Genomic DNA, 27380 nt, shown 5'->3' on the forward strand with positions numbered 1-27380 from the left:
TTCTGGAGAAGTGATATTATGGTCACATAAAAACATAACAATCATGCCGTTTTCAATATTTTATTCTGAATAATTTAAGGTGAAAATTTTTGGGAATTTTAGGCATATTTTCACCTCAATTTAAGTATGGAGCTATAGGTCCATCACGGACAGTGTGGATGACGTTTATGTTTTCTAACGTACAGTCATTGTTCTGAGAAGACCTCTAGCGATATTTGCGTCAATAACGTGTGTAGGACCCACGTGATCGGATCACTGACTCAACCCTACGTCACAGATGCGTGCACTCATCTGCATTTCATCAATGGATAATTGCTAATGTCATACCAATCATTATTTGATCTCACATACCTTAGAATATATGCCAATGTATACATATACACAAAGAATATATATTAGGGGGTGCTTACCTTAATTCGTTGTGTAGGGGTGCTTAACTTAATTCTTTGTGTATACTAGGAGCAGTTCAAAATGAAGGACATTATCCCAGTATTGTTTGGAGCTGTGGAATGTTCACAGATGGTGAAATCCGAGGAATATTTTGTAGGTGTCATGCTGAAGCTGAGAGGGGCATTCTGCAGTCACCTGATGTGCATATCTCGTGCACGTCACATGTGAAGCCTCCAATAAAGAGTCTGCCTTTCCAGATGTTACTAGTGCAAGTACTAATACATCTGTCCACCCACTTCCATCAAGCCATGTTCCTCCTGCTCTCAGAGCAGCCATCTCAATATGCAGGCCACCAAGTATGACCACAAGCTTTTTCTCTCCAAATGTTTCTGGGCATGTCCGTTGTATTTCTTTGGCTTGGGCATACAGTGGCTGGTCACATGCTTGTACAATGTACAGGTATCTGCCCAGGATTTAAATGATCTACAGATTGCTGTACAACTGTCATTGTATGATGGATCGTGGCCACAGTGTGTGCTGAATATGGGAAGACACTGCTGCTTCTTGGCTTAGCACCTTCTTGTTCTTTAATATATTTGACCCTGTCTCTTTCTCGAGTATGATGCACCCTTTCAAGCCATCTGTGTTCTTCTTTCAAAGCAATCTTGATGGTTTTCTCATCACATTTCATATTGGTTTCTGCAGGTGGCAATTGGTGGATTTTATGAGGACTGGAGGAATTTTTGTGTAGAATACGGGCAAAGACTTCACACGTTTTGAGGAAGATTCTTCCTTGATCAGCCCTTTTTCCAACTCATTTCATTCTCCTGCATAACTTGGATGTTGTATTTGTGATATTCCAGTCCCATGATGGAGCCTTTTGCTGTTGTCTGAAGGATTGTGCTCAATATTATCGTGCAACAGCCGCTCATGTGAATACACCACTACGAAGCTGAGGCCATTTATGGTGATATAGGACATAATTTGCAAGATTAGCAGACAGGCTAATCTGTATCGCTCTATCATATGACATACTACCTCTCTCCCTCTACTGTGTGCTTGAAGGCCCAGAATATGTGCTGAGGCTTTGTCCTTTAATCTTTTGTGGATCCATTCTTTGTTGGTGATTCCTAGCTGTTCAGGACTTTTAAAGTAGTCTTTCGCCATGTCTGAGAGTTTGAATGTTGGTGCACTGGACATTTCCGGTCTTGCTCTTGTATATAGGAAATGAGTTCAGCCAGCACAATACCGTGAATCATTGCTTCTCTGTCATGGTATCGTGATGGACTCTTTTTCTTTTTGCTGGGACTATGGCTGTAGAATGACGCTAAGCATTTGTTATGATATTTTGCTTCTATGGCAATCATATTGTCCCTGGTGTTGGGCTAGCGGCTAGGGTGCCGGCTTAGGATCCTAGGATCCTGGGTTCGAATCCCGGTCGATCGCTGAATTAACGCCAGGGGGGTTGACTCAGCCTGTCATCCTTCCGAGGTCGGCAAATTGAGAACCAGTTCACTGGTAATTCCCTGCTTGTCGTAAAAGGTGACAAAAAGGGTTGGCGGCAGGAAGGGCATCCGGCTGTAAAACATTGCTTCAAAAAGGGGACCAAAAAACAACAACAACCACGGTTCCCGAAAAAGGCCAACCCCCGCTTTGCGGGGAAAAATGGCCTCTAAAGGTGGTTATTTATATATATATATATATATGGCAATCATGTCCCCAGAAGTCAGCTTGCCAAGAATTGTGGTGTCCTCCAACTGAAGTTCTTTTCATCAACATGTTGAACTTTGTTTTATAAATTGGTCTCTGCAGGACTTGTGCCATACAGCTCTGATTCTTCAGTGTTTCCACAAACTTCTCTCTCACTCTCACACTCTCTCACACTCTCTCTCACACTCTCTCTCACACTCTCTCTCACACTCTCACTCACACTCTCTCTCACACTCTCACTCACACTCTCACTCACACTCTCACTCACATTCTCACTCACACTCACACATCAAACTGGTCACCAAGATCCAGGGACGAGGGAAGCTCACCAATATCTCTTAAGCTTTTTTAGATCTTGAGCCAATGTTATAGAGCCCACTCCAGAATTAGACCTTTATGAATTTGTAATACAATTCAGATGTTCATCTTTCTTCTTCTGACAAATAAAACACTTTTACCAGTTAATAGTTTGAACTTGAGAAGGCCAGGGGAAGAGCTATCCTTATTGTGGTCACGTTTTCTCGGAAGCTTCTCTACGGCTTTAGTAGTCTTCGTCTAAGAAAAAAAAATTAGATACTCTCATGCTTTGCAGGCAACTGCTAAGGCCATGGAGAAGTTTCCTGGAAAACGTAATAGAGAAGCTTCCCATGATCTCCACTGGGGGAAGTGAGGGAGCCTGCATAGTATGGGAGCGAGGCTGTGACCGTCGAGGTGCGTGAGCTGGAGTTTGAAGAGGGTCATGCTGGGACCCGGGGTGTTTGAGGCGGACTCTGTGAGGGTTGACTTGGTGCCAACATTGTCAACCTTCCATGCATTGGTTTTATGGTAATGGCCACAGGGCAGGGGAGAAGTTGAAACTGTAGAGGGCTTACAAAGATACGGTCATTGTGGGACAAAGTCAGACTTGAGCCCTGTTTGGCTTTAAAATGTTTTTGTTCTGGTGATAAAGGGACAGTGAGTCATGAGCAGCTGGCTCGTTGTGTCAAATAGGAAATGGTCTGGGAGATAGGGGCTCAATCGCAGCAGTGGCTGCAGGAAGGGGCAAGAGCCGAGAGCCCTATTCAAATGGTCTTCACCCGCAGCCAGAATTGGACACACGAGGCATTAAAAGTTAAATCTAATTTGGGACAACTTTGAAGGGACGTCGTTCCTGGGCTGCTTCATTTGGACCAGGGGCATTAAGCTGGCAAGCTTTGTGGGAGATTTGGAAGCACCAGGCAGTGTGAGTGCTGGTCTGGCAGGATTTGGTTGTGGGTTAGTACAGGGAGTCTGGTGGTGCTGTTTGGCATCCCCTGTTCATCGGGGTGCCACCGGAGTGATGGTCTCTGGCCGTTGGGGTCAACCGACACTGGAAGGGGTTAAACTGAGATGGTTCCGGGCACTTGTGAGGGTATGTTGTGCGAACCACTTGGGAGAGGTGTTGCAGCCTGGAGGCCAGTAAGAGCCTGAGCCTGAGGATGTGACTGCCTGGGCATGTGGTCCAGCAGCATCTCCCTGAGTCTCTGGGACAGCCAGCATGTGGTGACTTGTGAAACAGCTGGGCTGGTCTATGGATGCGGCTGAAACCGCACGGACTGGGGTTTGAATACCGCCCACTGAACAACCAACCGGAGCATATTTGGAAAGTTTTAGTGTTAAATTGAAATTATTGGAAAAGATTGCAAAAGGCCTGGAGAGAGAGGCATGCATAACTTTCCACAAATAGTCCACTGCTATTTTATGGACCATCAATTTGGGAAGACCTTCCTGGGTTTATTTGGTATCGTTTGAAAGGAAAAGAATGTCTGCAGCAAATCTACTGGCATTGAACGAGCTCACCAGTGATAAATTGGATGAGGCAAAATGTATCCTTCCCCATTACAAGTCAAACTAAAAAGATGCCAATTCTGGGGCAATTAACCCGTCAGTAATTAAAGGCGAATTAACCCGTCCGTAATTATAGGAGAATTTAATTCTGGGGGAATGATCCCATCTGTAATTCTGGGGAATTAACACGTCCGTAACAATGTGTTCTTCACTAGTATACTCAATTATAAGTACTGAGGGCCAAGGTGAAATTTATTTCAACTCAGGAGTTGAGCGAAGAGCAATTTTGATGGAATAATCAACATCGGTTTATTGTAGTTGGTCCAGTCATGATTAGCAGAAATGAAAATTTGCTTGTGTTGTACACGCACCTCATCAATCAAGTGACATCAATCAGCTGGTCTTAAATCTTTGTGAATAATTGCAGATAATTTAGAATCCTGCAGAATGTTTCATATTTTTAAACCATATAGCACTTTACCATGTCTCCAATATGGTGGATGGAGGAAGTATCAAATATAGTTTGTGAAAAGAAGGAGGTTTGGTAGAGTATGGAGAAGATCAAGGACAATGGGGAACAACCAGGACGCAGGGTTGCTGCACCTGTATGGGCAAAATAAGATAACAGCAAGGAGAGCTGTGGATAAGGTGAGGAATGATATGGAAGAGGAGGTGTACAACAAGTTGGAAGAGAATGGTGGGAGGAAGATTATCTATAAATTGGCTCGTGACAGGGATGGGGATTGTAAGTACATGTACAGTCATGTGAAAAAGTAAGTACACCCCATGTAAAGTTTTGGCTTTTTCAACATATTTCAACATACAGCTATTTTATCTTGATTTCAACAATATTGATAGATAAAGGTGATATAATATAACAAATATCATGAAACATTTACATTTTGTAGCCCATTGTATAATGTAAATAAACATAAATGCAAATTTCGCATGTGGAAAAAGTAAGTACACCCCTGGCTCCAATAGGTGGTATTGCCCCCTTTGGCAGAAACAACCTCAAGTAGGCGTTTCTTATAACTGTCTACCAGTCTCTGACATCGACTGGGAGAAATTTTTGCCCACTCCTTCATGCAGAATTCTTTCAGCTGTGCGATGTTTGAGGGGTTTCTTGCATGCACAGCTCGTTTCAAATCCCCCCACAACATCTTGATGGGATTTAGATCCGGGCTTTGACTTGGCCATTCCAGAACCCTCCATTTCTTTCTTTTCAGCCATTCCTTGGTGGATTTACTGGTATGGTTAGGGTCATTGTCATGTTGCAAGGTCTACCTTCGGTTGAGCTTCAACTTTCCGACAGATGGCCTCACATTATCCTCAAGCACCCTCTGGTACAATGAAGAATTAATAGTGGATTATATGATGGTGAGCTGCCCAGGCCCTGATGCAGCAAAGCTGCCCCAAACCATAATATTTCCACCACCATGCTTTACAGTTGGTATCAGGTTCTTGTGGTCAAATGCTGTCTTTGGTTTTCGCCAAACATGTCTTCTGGTACTGTGGCCAAATAGCTCTAACCTTTACTCATCTGGCCAGAGCACATTGTTCCAGAAGTGATGGTCTTTGCCTCGGTGTTCATTGGCAAACTTTAGTCTTGCCCTGATGTTCTTTATGGACAGCAAAGGTTTCCTCCTGGCACACCTCCCATGTAGATCAAATTTGTGCAGCCTCTTTCTAATGGTAGACTCATGCACTTTGACATCAACAGTGGCAAGAGCTACCTGTAGGTCCCGTGATGACATTCTGGGGTTCTTTGAGACTTCTTTCAGCATCTTGCGGTCTGCTCTCGGGCTGAACTTGCTGGGGCGGCCTGGCCTGAACAAGTTGGCAGTTGTTTGGAATCTTCTCCACTTGTAGATGATCTTCCGGACAGTCGAATGATTGATTTCAAATTGTTTGGAGATCTTTTTAAATCCCTTCCCAGACTCGTAGGCATCTATAACCTTCTTTCTCAAGGCCTCAGAGAGCTCTTTTGATCTAGGCATGGTGACGCCGCACACTTCAACAACAAAGAGCAAACCAAACTAAATGTTTGAGGTTTAAATAAGACAGGTTCCTCCAAGATCACCTCTAACGATGTTCTAATCATTTGCACCTGAGCTGGTGCACCTGATTCTAATTTTAGGTATTTGAAGTAGTGATAAATGTAGGGGTGTACTTACTTTTTCCACATGTGAAATTTGCATTTATGTCTATTTAAATTATACAATGGACTACAAAATGTAAATGTTTCATGATATTTGTTATATTATATCACCTTTATCTATCAATATTGTTGAAATGAAGATCAAATAGCTGTATGTTGAAATATGTTGAAAAAGTCAAAACTTTACATGGGGTGTACTTACTTTTTCACGTGACTGTATGTGGACGGGGAAGCGAGGAGGGGAGCAGTCGAGGAAGAGGGGTGTGATTAAGTACAGTATTGAACCGAACATTGTGATTAAGTACAAATTCAACTGAAACCTGGTACAATGCTTTATTATGACGAGTTGCAGAACAGGTTTAAGTTTCGTGGCATTTCACCAATTTTTCACGGAGTTATGCCCTTTTGCTTGGAACAAAAACGTTCATTGCGACTGGTATGGGACCTGTATTGAAAAGCAAATCCTTCTTGTTCTATTATTCTTTCTCCTGGAGACGACAATTCTGTTATTGGGTTTTAATTTTGAAAATGTTAGTGTATATATTGAACAGGATCAGAATGTGAATGACAACAAGAGCAAATTTAATCCCAAACGAACAACTGTTCCATTGACAAATCTGATCACTGCATATCAAGTACGATATAATTTGTTAGGATGATAACAAGCAGGAGTTAATGACCTGACCATCATGACCTGACCTGACCATGTGACTGATCAATTTTTTTTTCATATTTCAATTCGTATTGATACGTAAATGCCACAAAAGATGTTTTGTGTTCATCAGATAGATTTTTTTTTACCTCAATGTAGCTGCCAAACTGCTTCACCAATGACATCATCTTATACAACTTTTTTGTACCATGGGTAGTCGATCAAAACCCCCCCCACCCTCCCCCCCACCCCATCCACCACCCCCCCCCCCCCCCCCCCCAGAATTTCCATGTTTTAAACGTTTCCCAGTGTTTACCCTGGATTAGAATAGGTACACCGTATCCCTACGTGTCGTAAGAGACGACTAAGAGGGTTGGCGTCAGGAAGGGCATCGGGCAATAAAACCATTGCCTCAAAAAGAGAACCATGACAATAACAACTACATATGGGCAGGGTACAGCCCGAAGTGGAGATCGGTTTCTGAGGTTTGGGACATGGAATGTAGGGACAATGACAAGGAGATCAGGAGAAGTGGTGGAAGTATTGGTCAGAAGAAGAGTGGACATATGTTGTGTGCAAGAGACGAGATGGAAGCGAAGTGGTGTGAGAATGGTGAAGGGTAGGCGGTAGGCAGGGACAGAAATACAAGTTTGTGTGGCAAGGGTGCCTGGAGGGCGTGAATGGTGTTGGTGTCCTGTTTTCTGAGGAGTTTGTAGACAGTGTGGTGAGTGTGACGAGAGTGAGTGATAGGTTGATGATGGTGAAAATGATGATTGGAAAGCTCTTGGTGAACATCATCTCGGGATATGCTCCGCAGGTTGGTCGGAGCGATGAAGAGAAGGACAAGTTCTGGTGTGCGATAGAGATGCTGATGGAAAACGTGAAAGATGAGGAAGTTGTTGTGGTAGGAGGAGACCAAAATGGACATGTGGGAAGGAGTATGGATGGTTTTGAGGGAGTTCATGGGGGTTACGGATATGGTGAGAAATGGAGAAGGTTAAAGGATTTTGGAGTTTGCTGATGGAGCTGATTTGTTGATTTGTAATACTCAGTTCCAGAAAGAGGATAATAAGCTTGTTACATACACGTCAGGTGGGTCGACGACAACCGTTGACTACCTGATGGTGCGTAGGCGAGATAGGGGGCACCTCCGGGACACAAAGGTGATCTCGGGGGAGGAGGCTTTTTCACAGCACCACTTGGTTGTCTGCGACATAAGGGTGTAAGGTGTGAGGAGAGCTCGGCGGGTGAAGTACCAACTGAGAATGAAGGTGTGGAGGTTGAAAGAGGTGACAGTAAGGGAGGCATTAAAAGAGAGGCTGAGTAGGGTAGAGGATGATGTGGTTGAGCTTGAAAGTGTTTGGATGTCAATGAAAGCTAGTCTGTTGGGAGCCGTTGGTGAGTTATGTGGACGGACAAAAGGACCACCGAGGCACTCGGAAACATGGTGGTGGGATGATGAAGTTGGAAAGAGGATTGACGAGAAGAGAAAGAAGTTAAAGGAGTGGCAGAAGGCGAAGGGTACGGGAGCAGAAACAGCAGAGCATGAAAGTTATAAAGCAGCCAAGAAGGCTGCAAAGAAAGAGGTAGCAAAGGCGCAGGAGGCATGTAGGAAAATGTTCGGAGAACGCTTGGATTCGGAAGAGGGTCAGAGAGCAGTATTCAGGATTGCAAAGCAGATAGCGAAAGAGAGGTGTGATATGATGGCGGTGAGTTGCTTAAAGGATGAAGTGGGACAAATCGTTGTCGACCCAGATGGAATTAAAGGAAGATGGAAGAGATATATGGAAATACTGTTGAAAACAGAGAATGAATGGGATGGCAACATAGAGAGTAACCCAGTTTTAGGACCAGCAGAGAAGATAACCGAGAAGGAAGTTGAGGAAGCGACAAAAGCAATGAAGATTAGAAAAGCGGGAGGGCCGACGGGAGTTGTGGGAGATATGTTGAAGGCAGCAGAAAGTTGGGGTGTGAAGAGAATGACAGAGATCTCTAATCTGGTGGTGAAAGAAGGCCACATTCCAGTGGATTGGGAACTGAGTACCCTCGTCCCTCTATACAAGGGGAAAGGTGACCCTCTAGAGTGTGGCTCGTACCGAGCGATAAAGTTATTGGAGCATGGAATGAAGGTATTGGAAAGGGTGTTGGAGAGGAGGATAAGGAAGAAAGTGAAGATCGACGAAATGCAGTTTGGATTTATGCCAGGAAGAGGAACGACAGACGTGCTTTTTATTGTGAGGCAGTTGCAGGAGAAGTACATGGAGAAGAGGAAGAAGTTGTTTCTTGGGTTTGTTGATCTGGAGAAAGCATTCGATAGGGTTCCACGCAAAGTATTGACATGGGCAATGAGGAAGTTAGGAGTGGAGGAATGGTTGATCAGAGTAGTGATGGCAATGTACAAAAGAGCGCGCACAGCTGTAAGGACGAAGGACGGGAACAGTGGTGAGTTTGAGGTGAAGGTGGGAGTGCATCAGCGGTCGGTACTAAGTCCACTACTATTTGTAGCTGTGATGGAGGTGCTGGCTCAGAACGTAAAGGAGGGTTTTACCGTGGGAGTTGTTGTATGCAGATGATCTGGTGTTGATTGCGGAAAGTATGGATGGACTGAAGGAAAAGATGAACAAGTGGAAGGAATGTATGGAGACAAGGTCTGAAGGTGAATATCGGAAAGACGAAGGTGATGGCAAGTGGTAAAGCATGTGGTGAGGTGGAAAGAACTGGGAAGTGGCCCTGTGCTGTGTGCAGGAATGGTGTCGAAGTGAACTCCATTCAATGTACAATGTGCGCTGAGTGGGTTTATCAAAAATGTAGTGGTCTGAGAGGGTCATTCACCAGTGTGGCAGCTACATTCACATGTGGCAGCTACAGGTGTGCACAGAGGGAGCTGCAGATGGAGGAAATGTTGAGTTGGATCTTGGAGACGGCCTGAAGCTGGAAGGTGTGAAAACATTTTGCTACCTCGGAGACATGCTGAATGGAGAAGGTGGATCAGACTCGGCAACGGTTGCTAGAGTGAGATGTGCATGGAAGAAGTTTCGGGAACTGAGTGGCGCGCTGATGAGGAGGGGAGTGTCGTTGAAGCTGAAGGGAAAGGTGTATGCTGCATGTGTGAGAAGTGTTATGATTTATGGGAGCGAGACATGGGTAATGAACGTAGAGCAGCAACGAAGGTTGGAAAGGGTGGAAATGCGAATGGTTCGATGGATGTGCGGAGTATCGTTGAGAGAGAGGAAGACAAATGATGAATTGCGAAAGATGATGGGAATAGAGCCTGTGATTGATGCTGTGAAGATGAACAGGTTGAGATGGTTTGGTCATGTGTTGAGGAAGGATGAAAGTGACTGGTTGAGAAGAGTGATGGAAATGAATGTAGAAGGAAGTAGAGAACGGGGAAGACCGAGAAAGACTTGGCTAAAGATGGTGGAAGAAGAAATGCGGGCAAGGGGGTTAACAAGGAGAGATGCAGAAAATAGGGCAAAATGGAGAAGATTGTCATGGGGACCGCAAGGGTAACCCCTGCTCTTGCAGGGAAAATGGCCTTTAAAATGCATGTTGTGTGTTGTTTTATATTTGGCTTGTGTTCCTCTTTATTCTCTTTTCTCACACCTTGACCCTTTTACCCCTACTGCTTATGCTGATACCTCTCCTCCTACCACTTCCTCACTTCCACCTTGTCTCATCCTGCCTCGCAAATTTTATTTTATACTTCAGTTTAGGTACCAGTGTTGATATAGTGGTGTAGCAATGTTACAGTGCCAATTCAAATTTTTTTCAGCAGTTAAATATAAAAACTCTCCACATTAATGGACAGTTTGTAACAGGGATGCAGAACTCAAATCCAGGACTCAGACTCGACTCTTTATCGCTATATGAAGATTCGACTCCTCACGCATTGGACTTGGACGAGGATTTGAAATCTTGCGTTGTGGACCCGCATTCAGACTTGACTTGCGGTGACTCAAGTATAAAATAGGTTGCCCTGTTTGACATCCCCAACTGAACTCATCATGCTGCGATCTGAGCTTTGGAATCCAAAACGATTTTTTCCCTCATATCTGGGGCAATCTCCGTCCTACATCTCCACAAAGGACCACTCCACGTCCACTTATGCTTTCTAATGTCCTTCTGCATGTAGTATGTGAATAAGTTCCTCCATTAATCTCCACCATTGAAAAGAGGTAGGGGAGGGAGAGGGAGGTGGGGGAATGGTGGTAATAATAACATAGCTACTCCAGACATATATCTGGGGCCCTATCCTCATTAGCTGTGTGCTTAGATGAGTACTCCAAACAGAACAACCTATCAATATATCTATCTATCTGAAACAATCACCTTTTGAAACGCAGTTGAAGGCTATTATGTAGCCATCTTTGTATAATCTCACCCTTCATTTCCTTCCTGTTTTCCTCTCTCCAGGAAGGCTTGTGTGTCAGTTGTGCGGACCAGCGCAGTTTGAAAGTCCATGTCTCGGGCGCAGTCCCCTGCGTGCATCTGGCGATCTCAGCAGCGGAGGAGAAGGGGGGTCTGCAGGATCATCAGGCAGGATGTGAGTAAAGGCAGGGCTTGCTGCCAGGCTGCCTGAAAATGACTGGTTAGCGCAGAGAAAGATCGATCATAAACATGTTTTTGCGCTAAAAGTCACGTACATTGTTTTTGTATCACCAATACATGTTTTTATTGGTGCATCAGAGGTAGAGTCAGTGCTTGCACATATATGAGGCATGAATCATTTTGGCTACTTGCCTATAGTGTGTATTACACCAGGCCATTTAGGCTCTGCATCTGTAAATAACATTGTCAGAAGTATAATTGATTTGTAATCTGTGTCCAAATGGCTCTACACATGCTGGAGCAAGTAAGGTTCAATTTAGGTTGTCATTCTTGTGCTTTATTTTCTTGTGGAATTTGCACATTCATTTTCCAAGGAGTGCTTCGTGTTTGTTTAAACCAAAATAACGTATCTATGATGGACTGGTGGTTGAGAGCTTGGAAATTTAACCCCTAACCCCATAGCTCTCCTCCCCATTCCCTGTCTCAACTTTCACCTCCAAATGTCTACGAATTCCCATACTTTTGCCATGATGAATTATAGTGAAGGAGTACACATTACTTTGGTCAACGACTTGGGTATTGGCTTGACAAACTGTTGATTTGTTCATTATGTGATGTTAGGCAGCTCGATGTATTGCGTCTGGCCCAGCGGCAGGTCTTTGGGGTTGATTATCTCCAATCTTGTATTACTAGGTTTGTATAACTGTTATGAAACATCGAAGAGCACAGGATGCCTTCGCATCCTGAAATGATTGGCCCAAACGATGAAGATTAGGACAGGGTAATATGGACCTTCAAGGACTTTCTTAATTACCTCCGCCACCGAAGGTGACGGAGGTTATGTTTTCTCCCCTGTCTGTCTGTTTGTTTGTCTGTTTGACTGTTTGTGAACAAGATATCTCAAAAAGTTGTTGACGGATTTGGACGAAATTTGGCAGGGAGGTGTAGTGTATGTGACGACGAAATGATTAGATTTTGTTGAAGGTCCGGATCTTGATCCGGCTGGTAGAATTTTGAAAGTGATTCTTCACCATTGGGAGATGGGACCAAAAACAATATATAGCAGGATATTCCAAAAATTTGTGGATGGATTTGGACAACACTTGGTGGATCGATTGGGTGTGTGACAAGGACGAATCGATTCAATGTTGGTGAAGATCTGAATATGGATTCGGATACGAGAATTATTTAATTTTTAAATGATTCTTCAACATTGAGGGATCGCGCCAAAAGCGATAAATATAACACGATATTTAAAAAAGTTATTTCAATAAGTTTAGTCATAACTCGTCCAATGTATGGACGGGTTATGACTAAACTTGGTGGACGAGTTGGTTAGTTGACAATAACAGGCCGATTAGATTTTGGTTCAGGTCGGAATCCAGATCTGGCCTATCAGTGGGATACAAAACAAACTGTTCAGCCTGCTCTATCCTATCGAGTGCTGTTATAGTTTCCAACCTGCCCTGTGCTACACTTGCTAAATCTTTCAATATCCCATTAATCTACATAAGCACTGCCATGACTATGCATGCCAAATTGAATGCCATGAAAATGTGGAAATGTTTTGCTCTCAAGTATTTTTCATGATCACTAATTCCTTGATAAATTGGCGACGTATCTCGAATTGGTTCACAGCCAAAGAAACATTCACGATTTGTCATGGGCGATTCAACATACCACACGGGAGTATGAGCAATACTGACGTACTAATTTCTTGGGGTCCATCCATATTCCCCAAACGGTCCATTTAACCTGATTCCCCTTTTCCGAGTATTTTGGAGATGTATTGGAATGAGAAAAATAATGGTGTCACGTGTGTTTTTTAAAAATTTAAATTGGAGTATCTTGCTGGACTTCGTACTTTTCTTTGAATTGTTTGATCTGGGAGGAAATCATAACCCACCATATCATTTCCTTTCCACTCTTGCTTCGGAATAATGTTCCATTGTGAAGCACACCATTCCTTTGAGGAAGTTAAAAGACAGGTGTTCCATTTGTAATCATGTATAAATGACATCGTGGTATTTTCAAAAAGAGTAATCCATCCATATCCATATTCCATAACAGCTGGTTTTTTAAGCAAACTCCACTTGCGTAAATGTTTTATAGCAAAGAGATGTATGTCATGTGACACAGGCCTGGTTCTTGCTTCGTCACCATCAATTTGTGAGGTCACGTACGAGGTGACCGATTTGCCTTTTATGTGTAAACTGGTCACCTTGTATGTTGAGAATGTAAATCGACTGCTCTGAGATTCCACTTGGGTTGAGTCGATAAGTTGCTTGGTAAGACTGGCTGGCATTCTTCCATTTCAAGAAATGACCACCAGCTGGTCTAAGAACTCCTTGGTCAAAGTCTGACAATAATCGCTTGCTTGTTGTGCTTTCGTCTGCAGTCTTGTATTGGGATTGCATTATGTACGCCCCCCATATACTATATGGCATATAGTCACGGCATTGTTTATATGGTATTGTCATTTTGTTAGTAATCATCTCTTTTATGCAGCATTTGGTTGCTGGTTCCACATTTCTGGAGGGATTTCAATACTGCTTCCATAGTACTTTGAAGATCAATCAGGGCAACACTTCCAACTTTTCTAAAGTTATCTTGGAACTTTTCATGTCTACAAAAGAGTTGTAGCTGCCTTTCGATCCCTTCTGAAGGATGGTATACTCTGTGATGCAATTACCATGCTTGCTAAATAAAGTTAAACATATAGAAGTAGTAGAAGTAGTAGTGTACTTTTTATAGCAATCATAACTTCAGGATATTATTATACAATGGACAAATGAACATGGTCTCGGGGATTTTAACCTTGGATTCCAAGCATCATGAGCTGTGAGCTCAATAAAGCCAACCCGTCCAAATTTGTTCACATTTATTTCTCCTTTCTATCATGAATGTGCACGAGTTTCCACATGCAGATATAATAGTTTGGGATCTCCTTCTTATGGACCCTAAGATACAGAGATGTCATTCGCAAAGTCCTCGTTCCTCATACTGTGCTCATGAAAAAGCAATGAAAAATCACTCATAGAGCGACACTTGGCAAAAGAGAACAAAGTAGAATGGCACTCATAGAGCATCCTTTTGACCTCAAAAATATAATTGGTGTTTGAATTCAGTGACCTGATATGCAAATCATGTTGAAATGTTACGTTAATCGGATGAAAATTGACAATTGTAGAAATTTGGCCTATGTTGACCTCAAAAATAGTTGGTGGTTGCCTTCAGTTAGCTGATATGCAACTCCTATTCAGTTTTCCAGTGAATCAGATGAAAATTGAGGATTTTAGAAATTTGGCCTATGTTGACCTTTTGGCCTATGTTGACCTCAAGAATAGTTGGTGGTTGGTTTCAGTTAGCTGATATGCAAATCCTATTCAGTTTACAAGTGCATCAGATGAAAATTGAGGATTTTAGAAATTTTTAAAGGCTATTGACCTTTGGCCTATGTTGACCTTTTGGCCGATGTTGATCTCAAAAATAGTTGGTGCTTGATTTCAGTTAGGTGATATGAAAATGTGATTGAAATTTCAAGTCAATCGGGTGAAAATTGAGGATTTTAGAAATTTGAGAAAAAATGGTTGACCTATGTTGAAATGAATGGTTGAAATGAATGGTATGAAAAATGGTTGAAAAATGGTATGCCTATGTTGACTTTTTATTTTATTTTATCTTATTTTTTAACTTTTGACCTCAAATAAATAGGATTCCGTCGGACCACCAACTCCACCATTTGGTGAAGTTTCGTGAAGATCTGTTTAAAATTGTGACCTGTAGGCAAGTATAAGTGAGGTGACAGACAAACACACACACAAACAAACACACACACCGGAGTGATGAGCATACTTGTCAAAACATTTTTTTTTGCCAATTAACAAACAAATTGATGTGCCCCACTTTATAACCAGTGGAACAGCTAGGTTAGCCTATGAGGGGGAAATGTGCCTCAGCAGTGCATCAACATGAGACTGCAGTGAGCTTTGCTGCGTCGAGGTTAATGTAAGTTTCACGTTTCAAACAATTCGGCACAAACGATAAATGGAGGTTAAAAAGAGTTAAAAAGATTCCGATTGGTTTGAATTGTGAACAGTTTTGGGATTGGCTGTACAACCTTGTCTATCTTGTAGCTTTTTCGCCAATAATATGGTTTACTGGACCAGACATCCATAGCATATGGAGTGGGAACTCACCAGCAAGATCATCCTGTTTTCGTCAAGGTACAAGTGGCTCGGGAAAGGTCATGGCGCAGGCTCATATCCGAGGATTTATCAACTCGCAGGGTACAAACTTGTCATGCTGTATACTTAAGTCAGCACTGCTGGACTCGAAAGCAGTTTTTGGCTGTGTTCTCATGAGTCACCTAATGGACGTTTCAATTTTGTTTTGGAATATTTTAGGATTTCGGGAGAAGAATGGACAGCTCGATCGTTCACGTGTTTGAGTTAGAGATATTTGGTACAGAATTTCATCCTGAGGTGTATGAAATCCCAACTAAAATTGCAGTTATGTTGTCGTGCCAGTGGCTGCCTAGTATCATTGAACAGGCCATCCTGCAAGGTGGAAATTAATCCTGAGGTTTCATGTACAGCTGTGTGAATGTAAAACATGTCACGGAATTTAAAAGGGGGGGGGGGGGGGGAGGGAGGGAGGAGGGCGGGGGCTTTCTATCAGTACCATAACTCTCTATCACCACTATATTTTTGAAGGATGTGGATGTTAAATGTCACCGAAAAAGGAAAAAAAGTTGGTTGAATATGTTTTTGTCCCCCGTCGCACCGCGGAGCGAAAGGGGGTCTATGGTTTTCCCCTCCGTCCGTGTGTCCGTCCGTCCGTGCGGGTGTGCGTGCATAAGCGAAGGACCGCATTCGAATTTGGTGTGTGGGTGCAACCCACGTCAAAATCCAAGATGGCCGCCGCCAGGTATGTCTGATGCCATGTATGTCTGAACCTTGTGAGCGGAATATCTTGAAAAATAAGCGAAGTACCAACTTCTAATCTGGTGTGTGGGTGTATCTCGGCATAAGGAAGAACGCTGTTGAAAATTGGGTCGCCACGTCAAAATCCAAGATGGCCGCCGCCATGTATGTCTGAACCTTGTGAGCGGAATATCTTGAAAAATAAGCGAAGTACCAACTTCTAATCGGGTGTGTGGGTGTATCTCGGAATAAGGAAGAACGCTATTGAAAATTGGGTCGCCACGTCAAAATCCAAAATGTCTAATAATAATAAAAAAGAGTAGTTATATCGGGTACCGAAAGACACCTGTGCCAACGATGATGGCATCCCACACCGCCTGTTCCGATGACTATGCTGTCCCATGCCCCCCCCCCCCCCAACCTCCCCGTTCTGATGACAATGCTGTCCTATGCCACCCATTGCAATGACAAAGCCAACCTATTTTGTCATTTTTATCACACTATATTTCTCACTGCTGGTCATCGAACCAAGAACTGCCAATTATAACTGTGAGCAGTGATTTTGATGTGGACACTTACACTGTGAGCCATGAGGAATAAAGTTTGATGAGTCTGACATCATAGTTCAAACGGTTTGATATCCATATTGGACCGACGGAAAACAGTTAAAATGATTTTCTCTGGAACTACTTCACCGATTGATGTGAAACTTGAAATATATCAAGCATTACTCACGTGGAGAAATTTGTGATTGCAATGACATCATAGGTCACATGGTTTGGTAGCCATGTTGGAATGAAGGGAATATTTAATAATCATTTTCTCTGAAACCACTTAACCGATGATGTTTTAGTTCTCATGCTTTTATTGCCATGAGTACTCGACGATATTTCTAAAGTTACACATCAATTGGTTCAGCAGTTTGAAAGAAGGCGATTTTTAAAGGTTTTAGCTTCAAATATTGCTGCCTGACGACATATGACATATGACGTTTTAGTTATCAAACTTTATTTGCCATGGTTAGTCGATCATATACTGTATATGAAGTTTTATGTCGATCTGTTAAGAGGTTTCGGAGGGGAGGATTATTGAAGTATCTGTTTTTTCAATCTAATATAGCTGCCTTGACCACATGACCTATGACGTCATCAATTTAAAACCAGACTCACACTGGTTAGTCGATCACACATATAAAGTTTTGCATTGATTGGATAAGCTTTGTTTTTCTATCCAATAGGCCTGCCAGACCACATGACCGATGACCCCATCGTTTACACACTATGTGCAGAAATGGTAATGAATCATATTTGTAAAGATTCACATCAATGAGTTGAGCAGTTTCCGAGAAATAATTTTTAATTTTTTTTTCTTTCTTTCATTCCAATATGGCTGCCAGACCTCTTGACCAGCGACATTTCCACAATCAATCGTATATCCCAAAGGGTAATCGATGACCCTGTTAGGGTTTCACGTCATTCGGTTTGGCATTTTGAGAGAAGGATTTTAAAGGTTTTCGCTAAAATCCAATATGGCTGTCAAAGCACGTCATGGATGACATTATGGTTATCAAACTTTGTTCCACATGGGTAGTCAATCATACTTTTAAAGTTTCGCCTCGACCTGTAAAGCCGTTTCGGAGAAGGTTTTTTTAAAGGGATTTCTATGACCTATGCCGTAGGGCAAAGCCATCTAGAACAGTTTGTCTGTCCGTATGTACAGTCACGTGAAAAAGTAAGTAAAGCATGTAAAGTTTTGACTTTTTCAACATATTTCAACATACAGCTATTTGATCTTCATTTCAACAATATTGATAGTTAAAGGTGATATAATATGACAAATATCATGAAACATTTACATTTTGTAGTCCATTGTATAATTTAAATAAACATAAATGCAAATTTCGCATGTGGAAAAAGTAAGTACACCCTCGGCTCTAAAGGTGGTATTGTCCCCTTTGGCAGAAACAACCTCAAGTAGGCGTATCTTATAACTGTCTACCAGTCTCTGACATCGACTGGGACAAATTTTTGCCCACTCCTCCTTGCAGAATTATTTCAGCTGTGTGATGTTTGAGGGGTTTCTTGCATGCACAGTTCGTTTCAAATCCCCCCACAACATCTCGATGGGATTTAGATCCGGGCTTTGACTTGGCCATTCCAGAACCCTCCATTTCTTTCTTTTCAGCCATTCCTTGGTGGATTTACTGGTATGTTTAGCGTCATTGTCATGTTGCAAGGTCCACCTTCAGTTGAGCTTCAACTTGCCGACAGATGGCCTCACATTATCCATAAGCACCCTCTGGTACAATGAAGAATTCATAATGGATTCTATGATGGTGAGCTGCCCAGGCCCTGATGCAGCAAAGCTGCCCCAAACCATAATTTTTCCACCACCATGCTTTACAGTTGGTATCAGGTTCTTGTGGTCAAATGCTGTCTTTGGTTTTCGCCAAACATGTCTTCTGGTACTGTGGCCAAATAGCTCTACCTTTGACTCATCTGTCCAGAGCACATTGTTCCAGAAGTGCTGGTCTTTGCCTAGGTGTTCATTGGCAAACTTTTGTCTTGCCCTGATGTTCTTTCTGGACAGCAAAGGTTTTCTCCTGGCACACCTCCCATGTAGATCAAATTTGTGCAGCCTCTTTCTAATGGAAGACTCGTGCACTTTGACATCAACAGTGGCAAGAGCTACCTGTCGGTCCCGTGATGACATTCTGGGGTTCTTAGAGACTTGTTTCAGCATCTTGCGGTCTGCTCTCGGGCTGAACTTGCTGGGGCGGCCTGGCCTGAACAAGTTGGCAGTTGTTTGGAATCTTCTCCACTTGTAGATGTTCTTCCGGACAGTCGAATGATTGATTTCAAATTGTTTGGAGATCTTTTAAAATCCCTTCTCAGACTCGTAGGCATCTATAACCTTCTTTCTGAAGGCCTCAGAGAGCTCTTTTGATCTAGGCATGGTGACGCCGCACACTTCAACAACAAAGAGCAAACCAAACTAAATGTCTGAGGTTTAAATAAGACAGGTTCCTCCAAGATCCTCTCTAACGATGTTATAATCATTTGCACCTGAGCTGGTGCACCTGATTCTAATTTTAGGTATTTGAAGTAGTGATAAATGTAGGGGTGTACTTACTTTTTCCACATGCGAAATTTGCATTTATGTTTATTTAAATTATACAATGGACTACAAAATGTAAATGTTTCATGATATTTGTTATATTATATCACCTTTATCTATCAATATATCAATATATCATATCATATCATATCAATATATCAATCAAATATCAATTGTTACGGTCCGCGGATAAGGATGTTGTTTGCCGAGCGGAGGCACCGCGGCCGAACAGTTTTCCCCGACTAAACCCGATTCCCGAACGTTGGCCGGATCGCGCCACAGATATTCAATTTGGAAACCTCTAAAGCGACCGAATGTAAAGAGGAAGAAGAAGACGTACAGAAGAGTAATGGGATTTATTATTTACACACACAAGCAAAAGGAGCAGTCAAAGTTATATACAGGGAACATGGAAAAAGCAGGTGACACAGTGAAAATACTAGCTTATACAAACTTAATTAAATACCCAGGACAGAACAAACAGAACAGACTCACGTACACAAGAAGGATGGAATGGCAGGAATGAATGCCTTTAAGCGCCTTTGGGCTTCATGAAAAGCGCTATACAAAATAAATGAATTATTATTATTATTGATACTAGGGCATGCCCGTACTATATATATATCTAAAATTATATCCCCCCCCTCTATTTACATGAAATGGTTTGGTCCATTCGCAAAGCCAAAGCGAACGGCTTGCGAGTACGGTGACAATCCCCCCCCTCTATTTACATGAAATGGTTTGGTCCAAAGCGAACGGCTTGCGAGTACGGTGACAATCCCCCCCCCCTCTATTTACAAGAAATGGTTTGGTCCAAAGCGAACGGCTTGCGAGTACGGTGACAATCCCCCCCCCCTCTATTTACATGAAATGGTTTGGTCCAAAGCGAACGGCTTGCGGAGTTTGGTAAAGAAATCGCCATAGCGTGCACAAACGCGCAGGAAAGCGAAAGAATCGCAAATTAGTTTTAATTAGTTTTAAAACATAGTTTAACGCCAACATAGCGGCAACATAGTTTGCCAACGTGAAATAAATGAATACGCTCTCAAATGTGCCGTCCGAGGCAGAGTCTGTTCGGCACGTTCGGCACACGTGATAGCTCGCTGCTCTCTGATTGGTTGAATCGTTTTTTGGACATAGCTCGGTAACTACTTCTCCGATTAATATGAAACCTTGAAAAGGCACATCCTCAGGTCCCCAGCAATATACCTGGCAAGGTTAAAGTATATCGGACCCGTGGTTGTCGAGAAACAGCGGTCACAGACACACAGACATACACACAGACAAACACACACACAGAGATTACTGGAATTATAGATAGATTGTTGAAATGAAGATCAAATAGCTGTATGTTGAAATATGTTGAAAAAGTCAAAACTTTACATGTGGTGTACTTACTTTTTCACGTGACTGTATGTATGTATGTATGTCCCTCAAACGTACACCAATCAGAGCTGAGGATGTGGTCATATGACAGGGGTGATGTGATATGATTTCGTCTGTGATGTCATTGTGGCATATGACAGCTGACTCCACACATCGGCCATTTTGATTCCTATGCCGTTCAGGCTGAACATATCGTCAAAACCGTCATATATCACAACCACCAAGCTCTACCTTAACGTTTTTCATTCAGTGTGAAACACAAACAAACTGATTGTTAAAATTACCATCAAATATCGAAAGCATAGGTGTTAAGGGTCTTCCAATGACACAGCACGTATAGGCCTTAGGTTTCATGCCTTCATGGCTCACCTTCAGGCCGCTTCGGACAAAATAGCCCAGGTTTCTTAATACAGTAATATCGTTTTCATAATAACAATAATAATAATGATATTGTAAATATAATTGTAACACTGCAATCCCTTTGTTGTGGTGGCAAAGTTACTGCATTGAAGCGGTGTATGGTTCATGGATGACCCAATTAGAAGCAGTGTACTAATTATCACGGGAGATAGAATTGTGATCATGATTGGATCTTGAATGTCACAATAAATCGGCCATGACTTGATGGAATTAGATAATGAGATAGATCTTAAAACGATGATAGAGATAGATCTCTGGATTCACTCACTCACTGACACAGCATCATTATAATAGTTTTTCGTGTTCCTTCAGAAGCGTGTGAGGATAACAGGATAACAAGTCGTCCAATAAATTTCCACATTCATCTATGTCGTGAACAATGATTCATATATCGAGTCTAAAAGCCACAGGTAGACTCCAATCAAGTTGTGGAGACATATATAGGATGACCAAAGGAAATTGGATGTACCTGAGCTCAATTTGGAGTGTCATAGCAAAGGGGTTGAATACATATTGACTCAAAACATTTCAGATTTTCATTTTAAAATTATGTAAAAATTTCGATTTTTTTTTTTCACTTTTGCATTATGGGGTATTATCTATTATGTGTAGATCAGTGACAAAGAATCTCAATTTAATCCATTTTATATTCAGGCTGTAACAACAAAATGTGAAAAAGTCAAGGGGTGCGAATACTTTCTGAACTGAAGGCACTGTTCCTTTGGTGCGAATACCCTTTCTTGTGCTGCTTGGCACTGTGGGATGAAGTACACACCATGCAGGTGCGGAGAGTTCAATTTCAGTTTTGGTGTGCAATCCTAATACTTATTATAAATACATTGTCTGGTGGATGGCATGATGGACTGATGGTCCACCTGACTTCTCGGTTCCCATGAGTTTACGAGCACCAGCGACCTTTTCCGCAACCCTACCATAAATTTGCTCTTATAAGGGCTTCGTGCTTTGCGTGTGTTATTTTTCTTTTTTGCAAGTGCCCCGGTCCATCGAGTCGAGAAGGAATGTGTGCGCAGTTCGAGGCGAGGGAGGTTTGTCCATCTTTGGTAAAACAGCTTCATGAGCACCAAAGGAGATTATAACTTTTGCCTAAGCACAGAAGGTTAACATTTATATAGCACGTAAAAAAAGAAGACAGCAAATAACACCCAGATGAGCTTGTTTTTATTGTGATGCACTGAAATGCTAACAGGTATCTCACATCAGCATTACACCAGGTGTCAAGCTGGCATTTTCAGGATTATATATGCTGGATGTATCTCCAGCTTAGCAATTGAGAAGGAGGTTTAGGTTCATGGAAGGCTAACCTCCGCTCTTGCAGGGAAAATGGCCTTAAAATGCATGTTGTTGTTGTTGTTGTTGTTTAGGTTCATGGAAACGTTGAAGTAACAAGTGCAAAGACTTTTTTCAGACTTTTAACAAAAGTGGTTGTTTGTGTAAAGGTGGAAGTAAAGGTAGTGTGAATTGTGGGTAGTAAAAGTGAGAAGAAAGTGATGATGGAACTAAAGGCCATGTCTGTTTGTCTGTAAGCAGGATATCTCAAAAAGTAGTAGACCAATTTGGATGAAACATGGTGGACAGGTTGGGTGTATAACAAGGATGAATTTATTCGATTTTGGTGAAGATCCGAATCTGGTTCCAAATACAAGAAAAAAAAAGAAAAAAAAACTTTGAAGTGATTCTTCACCATTGAGAGATGGGGCCAAAAACAAGATATAGCACGATATCTCAAAAAGTTGTTTATGAGTTATAAGAAAACTAGGTGGATCGTTTGGGAGTTGACAAGAACAAGCCAGATGTTGGTGCATGCCAGGATCCAGATCCGCCCTATAAATGGGATACAAAACGTAAATTGTTCAGCACGAGGTATTTGCTCTACCGAGTGCCCATTCTATTTCCTATGCAAAGTGAGGGAAGTTTAACCCTTTCCTGTTTCATGCTTCCCATATTGTATTTGTGTGCCAAACGCATTCCCCTTAGAGAACTGGCAGAGGTATATTAATGTGTTGGGAGGATTAATCAGTGATTTAGTGACTAACTTTGAGCTGTTTCGTTCTGGGTTCAGTTTATTAAGGCAGATCCGAGTAAAACCCCCCATCAGGAGCATTGCTGTAAGGGGTCGTTCGTTAATCACATTGTTCTTTGGTAGCGGGCATCGAGAGTAATCATTAATTACTAGCCGAAACCCGTGGAACATCCACGGAAGGGAGGATGTGGTGTATGGATAGAGTGTACCATTATGGATGGCATAGGGGATTTCCTTGTCCGAGTAAGAGTTAGGAAGAAAGATGAGAATGAAGAGTGCGTATATGAACAACGTATTTATTGCAATCTACTTAAATGACAACGCTACGATATACTTTTGAAAAATGAATGGATTCGTAATAGGAATTGGCATAGCACCACTCTGGGATTGTCCACTCAGTGGACGGCTTGCTGTCGCCTTCGCCTGTCTAATCAGCGGATGGCTTGCTTCGCCTTCACCCAGCAGACGCCAATACGATGGCGTCGTAAGATGGCGTCGTATCGGCAGTTAATCGGATGCTTTTGGGCCCCAACGTCGGCTAATTCAGATTTTTCGAGTATGTCTGTACGTGATAAACAAAGAGCACGGTTCGTAGATCGTAAATCCATTAGTGCCGTGGGCATCGGTCACTGGGTGCGGTGTAAAAGGGATAACAAAGTCGAGTCCTTATGCTATTATTATATAGATTGGCACATGGTAGTGGCTTTGTTTTTTGCACTAGAAACTTTTAAACAATATTGGGGCAAAGATAAGCCACCAAATGCTGTTTTGAGCCATTTTCTTCAGGATGAACACTCAGATCTTTTTGGAAGTTGGGTTCCTGTTCCTGAAGATCGATCGACATACTACTTGTCCTAGTTTTGGTTTAGTACGTGTTGTGCTTTGTCTGTTCACTTTGTGATTTTTGGCGTGAAAGGTCACTTGTCGTAAATTGGGTAAGAGATTTATTTTCAAACATCGCATTTGTCATCTTCCATTATAGAATACCTGTAGCCTGGTGTTGGCTTAGCGGTTAGGGTGCCGGCTTGGGATCCTAGGATCCTGGGTTCGAATCCCGGTCGATCGATGAATTAACACCAGGGGGGTTGACTCAGCCTGTCATCCTTCTGAGGTCGGCAAATTGAGTACCAGTTCACTGATAAGTCCCTGTGTGTGGCATGAGGCGACTAACTGGGTTGGTGGCAGGAAGGGCATCCAGCCATAAAACATTGCTTCAAAAAGGGGACCACGGTGCCCGAAAAAGGCCAACCCCTGCTCTGCGGGGAAAAATGGCATCTAAAGGTCGTTCCAATTATGGAATATCTGCAGCTTCTTAAACTTCATTGATTCACTCTCAATATCTATTTCCAATACTTGTCCATGCAATTCTCCATTAAAGCAAAACCTCAGTGAATGTGGAATGTATTCAAGGTGGCCTATCTAGTGCTCCTATCTGAACCAATAGTTCATGATGTTGCAAACCTGGGGTCAAATCCCATATACTCTATATGTATTTGTCTGTTGTCTACTAATGTCCTTGTAATTCATGTTAACTTACAATTATGTTTATTGATGTCTTTGTTGTGAATATGATTTGTGTACGAGCTCCTCCATGAGCCAATGATCATTGTAACAAAACAACAATAACTACTACTACTATTACTGCTGCTACGACTACTATCAATGTCAAATACCAATGCTGTCCAAATAAGGGAACCTTCGTCTCTTCATATTTATCTCCACCACCAAAGGTGGACGGAGGTTATTGATTCAACCCTGTTTGTCTGTCTCTTTCGTTGTTTGCCTATGTGCAGGATATCTCCATAAGTTCTGGACGGATTTTGATGAAACTTGGTGGACAGGTTGGGTGTGTGACAAAGACAAATTGATTACATTTTGGTGAAAATCTGAATATGCATCCGGATACTAGAATTTTAAAAGTGATTCTTCACCATTTATTTGATTTATTTAATTTAATTTATTTAATTAATTTAATTAAATTTTATTTATAAAAACATTTATTTAATTGAGAGAGGGGATTAAAAACGATATACATAGCATATTTCAAAAGGTTGTGGAAGAGTTATGACAAAACTTGGTGGATGATCCGGATCAGATCCAGATCTGGATCTGCCCCATCAGTGGGATGCAAAACTGTTCAGCCTGGTGTATGTTATGCGCTCTACCAAGTGCTGTTCTTGTTTGTTCAATATCATGCTCAAATGCAACTTGTACATTTTTATTAATGGCACCTTTGTTTCTAAATTAACATGATACGTCGAAAATATATTTACATCAGCAGTGGTGACTGTGAGTGGTTTGGTGGTGTTGGGTAAAGTGTTACATTGCCCTGTATGTTGTCGGTTCTATTCCGATGTCTGTTCAGGCGATTTTCTGCACCCTGTTATGAAGTAGTGAGTTAGCCAAGATTAATTCTAGCCTTGAAGTGTTGCTGAATTTTGACAAGTGCTCTCGTGCTTTGTCTAGATTCTAGAACATGACTCTATCACTAGTCATGAATGCTGTAAAACAACTGTGTTGATAAAACTTTTAGCCTGCATAATTAGTGTGTGTGTGTGTGTGTGTGTGTGTGTGTGTGTGTGTGTGTGTGTGTGTGTGTGTGTGTGTGTGTGTGTGCGTGTGTGAGAGACAGACAGACAGACAGACCTGGGTTTTAATTCCGACCAAGCCACAAACTCTCACTGTGGTGTTTCACATGTCGGGTGACGATGCATCAATGTGTGTGCAATCTATAGGAATGACGTTAAGCTGGAATACTCATCTGCCATTCTGGGGGCATTGGTGGACATTAAAGATCTCATGGAGTTTCAAAGTGGAGGTGAGTTACCACTGGTACTCTGAACAAATGTCAAGATGGAACCTGCTGATTCTAGAAAGATTTGGCCTGGAATCGTTTCCTCTGTCCGACCCCATAAATTTTTAAGCTGGTGGATTTAAGAATTTAAGTCATTTGCTCAATGAACTGTCAATTTATGGGCTGCAGTGGGTAGAAATGGGAAATCTTCAAGCGATTTCATTTTAGGCCTGAGTGCAAGCATTTTCTTTGTGAGAAATGTCCTCACAATGGCATCCAAGGATTCTTGACTCTTCTGCTTTACTTAGGTGTATGAAAATTTCTGAAAGCAAAAAATGTCTTGTTTTTTCAGTCCAAATTATATTTCGCCATGAACCATCTGAAATGGATCAATATAATCCTCTCAAAAATATTTTGAATGCTCTTGCGAATGTTGGATATCTAAGTGATGGGAGAGGTAAAATGAGTGGGGAAAAATGGATGGAGGAAAGTGGAATACGTTTTATTTACAGGAATGCAATTTGGCTTGTGAAACCACAATGCGAAGATTTTGCTCAAAAATTGTTCATTTTAATGAACCTAAGGTTTTGTTGGGAAATTTTAGGATTCAGTTTGTGGAAACACTTCTACTTCTTTATTGACGCAATTATTCACACCATGTGAGATCGGCTCGGGGCAATGATTCTGGCTCGTCTTTCTGGAACTGGCTGGTCAGGCCTGACGTTTGACTGAAGGTAGAAGGAATTTGGAATTTAATAAGGGTGCCAGTGATACCTCTGCTACTCTGCGTAAAACACACCATGGGATCTTTAATGTCCACCAACACCCACTTTGTTGGCAGACTGGTCCTCTGGCTTGCCTTAGCTGTGCTGAGATGCAAACCCAGAATAGACAGATCAAAGGTGAGTGCGCATACCTCTAAGCTATTCTACCAGTCAATAGTTTGCTAGCATTCTGCCATTTACTTCAGGCAGGAATAACGTTCTGCCAACGGCATTCAATTTGGCCAATCACCGCCCAGTGATTCTGGGGGCAATTATGCCCAGCATGACCCTGCTCCACCCAAGACTCGGTTGCGTTACATTATCTGAGTTTATATTGTTGGGATCTGAGCGACTTTTCTCTTGAAGCTTATTGGTTTACAGGGGCTGTATTTTTTGTTTGCGGATTTGTGTGTGATGCTTTGTGCTTCAGTTGTGCTGAATTTTTCGCTAAAAGTTTATATGATCTTTACTTCACTTGATAAACGATTGGACGATAATTCGAAATTTCATTGCTGTTTTATGTGACCAAGAAGAAATCTTTATGAGCTATTTGGCAATCAATTTTTTTGTCAGAGGTACAATCTTAATGGTGTATATATATATATATATATATATATCCGTTTGTACTGGTCTTTGCTGTACTTTTAATTTTATAACGTGTAA

The 27380-nt window shown here is 42.0% G+C and overlaps 1 protein-coding gene across 4 annotated transcripts in view; it reads left to right on the forward strand.

The window, feature by feature from the left end:
- The window catches only part of LOC137424174 (DENN domain-containing protein 2C), a 207001-nt gene that overhangs the window by 26599 nt on the left and 153022 nt on the right, over positions 1–27380 (forward strand). For all 4 annotated transcript variants that reach the window (XM_078774498.1, XM_078774499.1, XM_078774500.1 and 1 more), the window contains exon 2: positions 11136–11265. In XM_078774498.1, coding sequence (XP_078630624.1) covers positions 11136–11265 — 130 coding nt within the window. The remainder of the gene's footprint in view (positions 1–11135; positions 11266–27380) is intronic.

This window comes from Myxine glutinosa, chromosome 3 (genome assembly GCF_964187855.1).
Source record: "Myxine glutinosa chromosome 3, kmMyxGlut1.1, whole genome shotgun sequence".
Lineage (NCBI taxonomy): Eukaryota > Metazoa > Chordata > Myxini > Myxiniformes > Myxinidae > Myxine > Myxine glutinosa.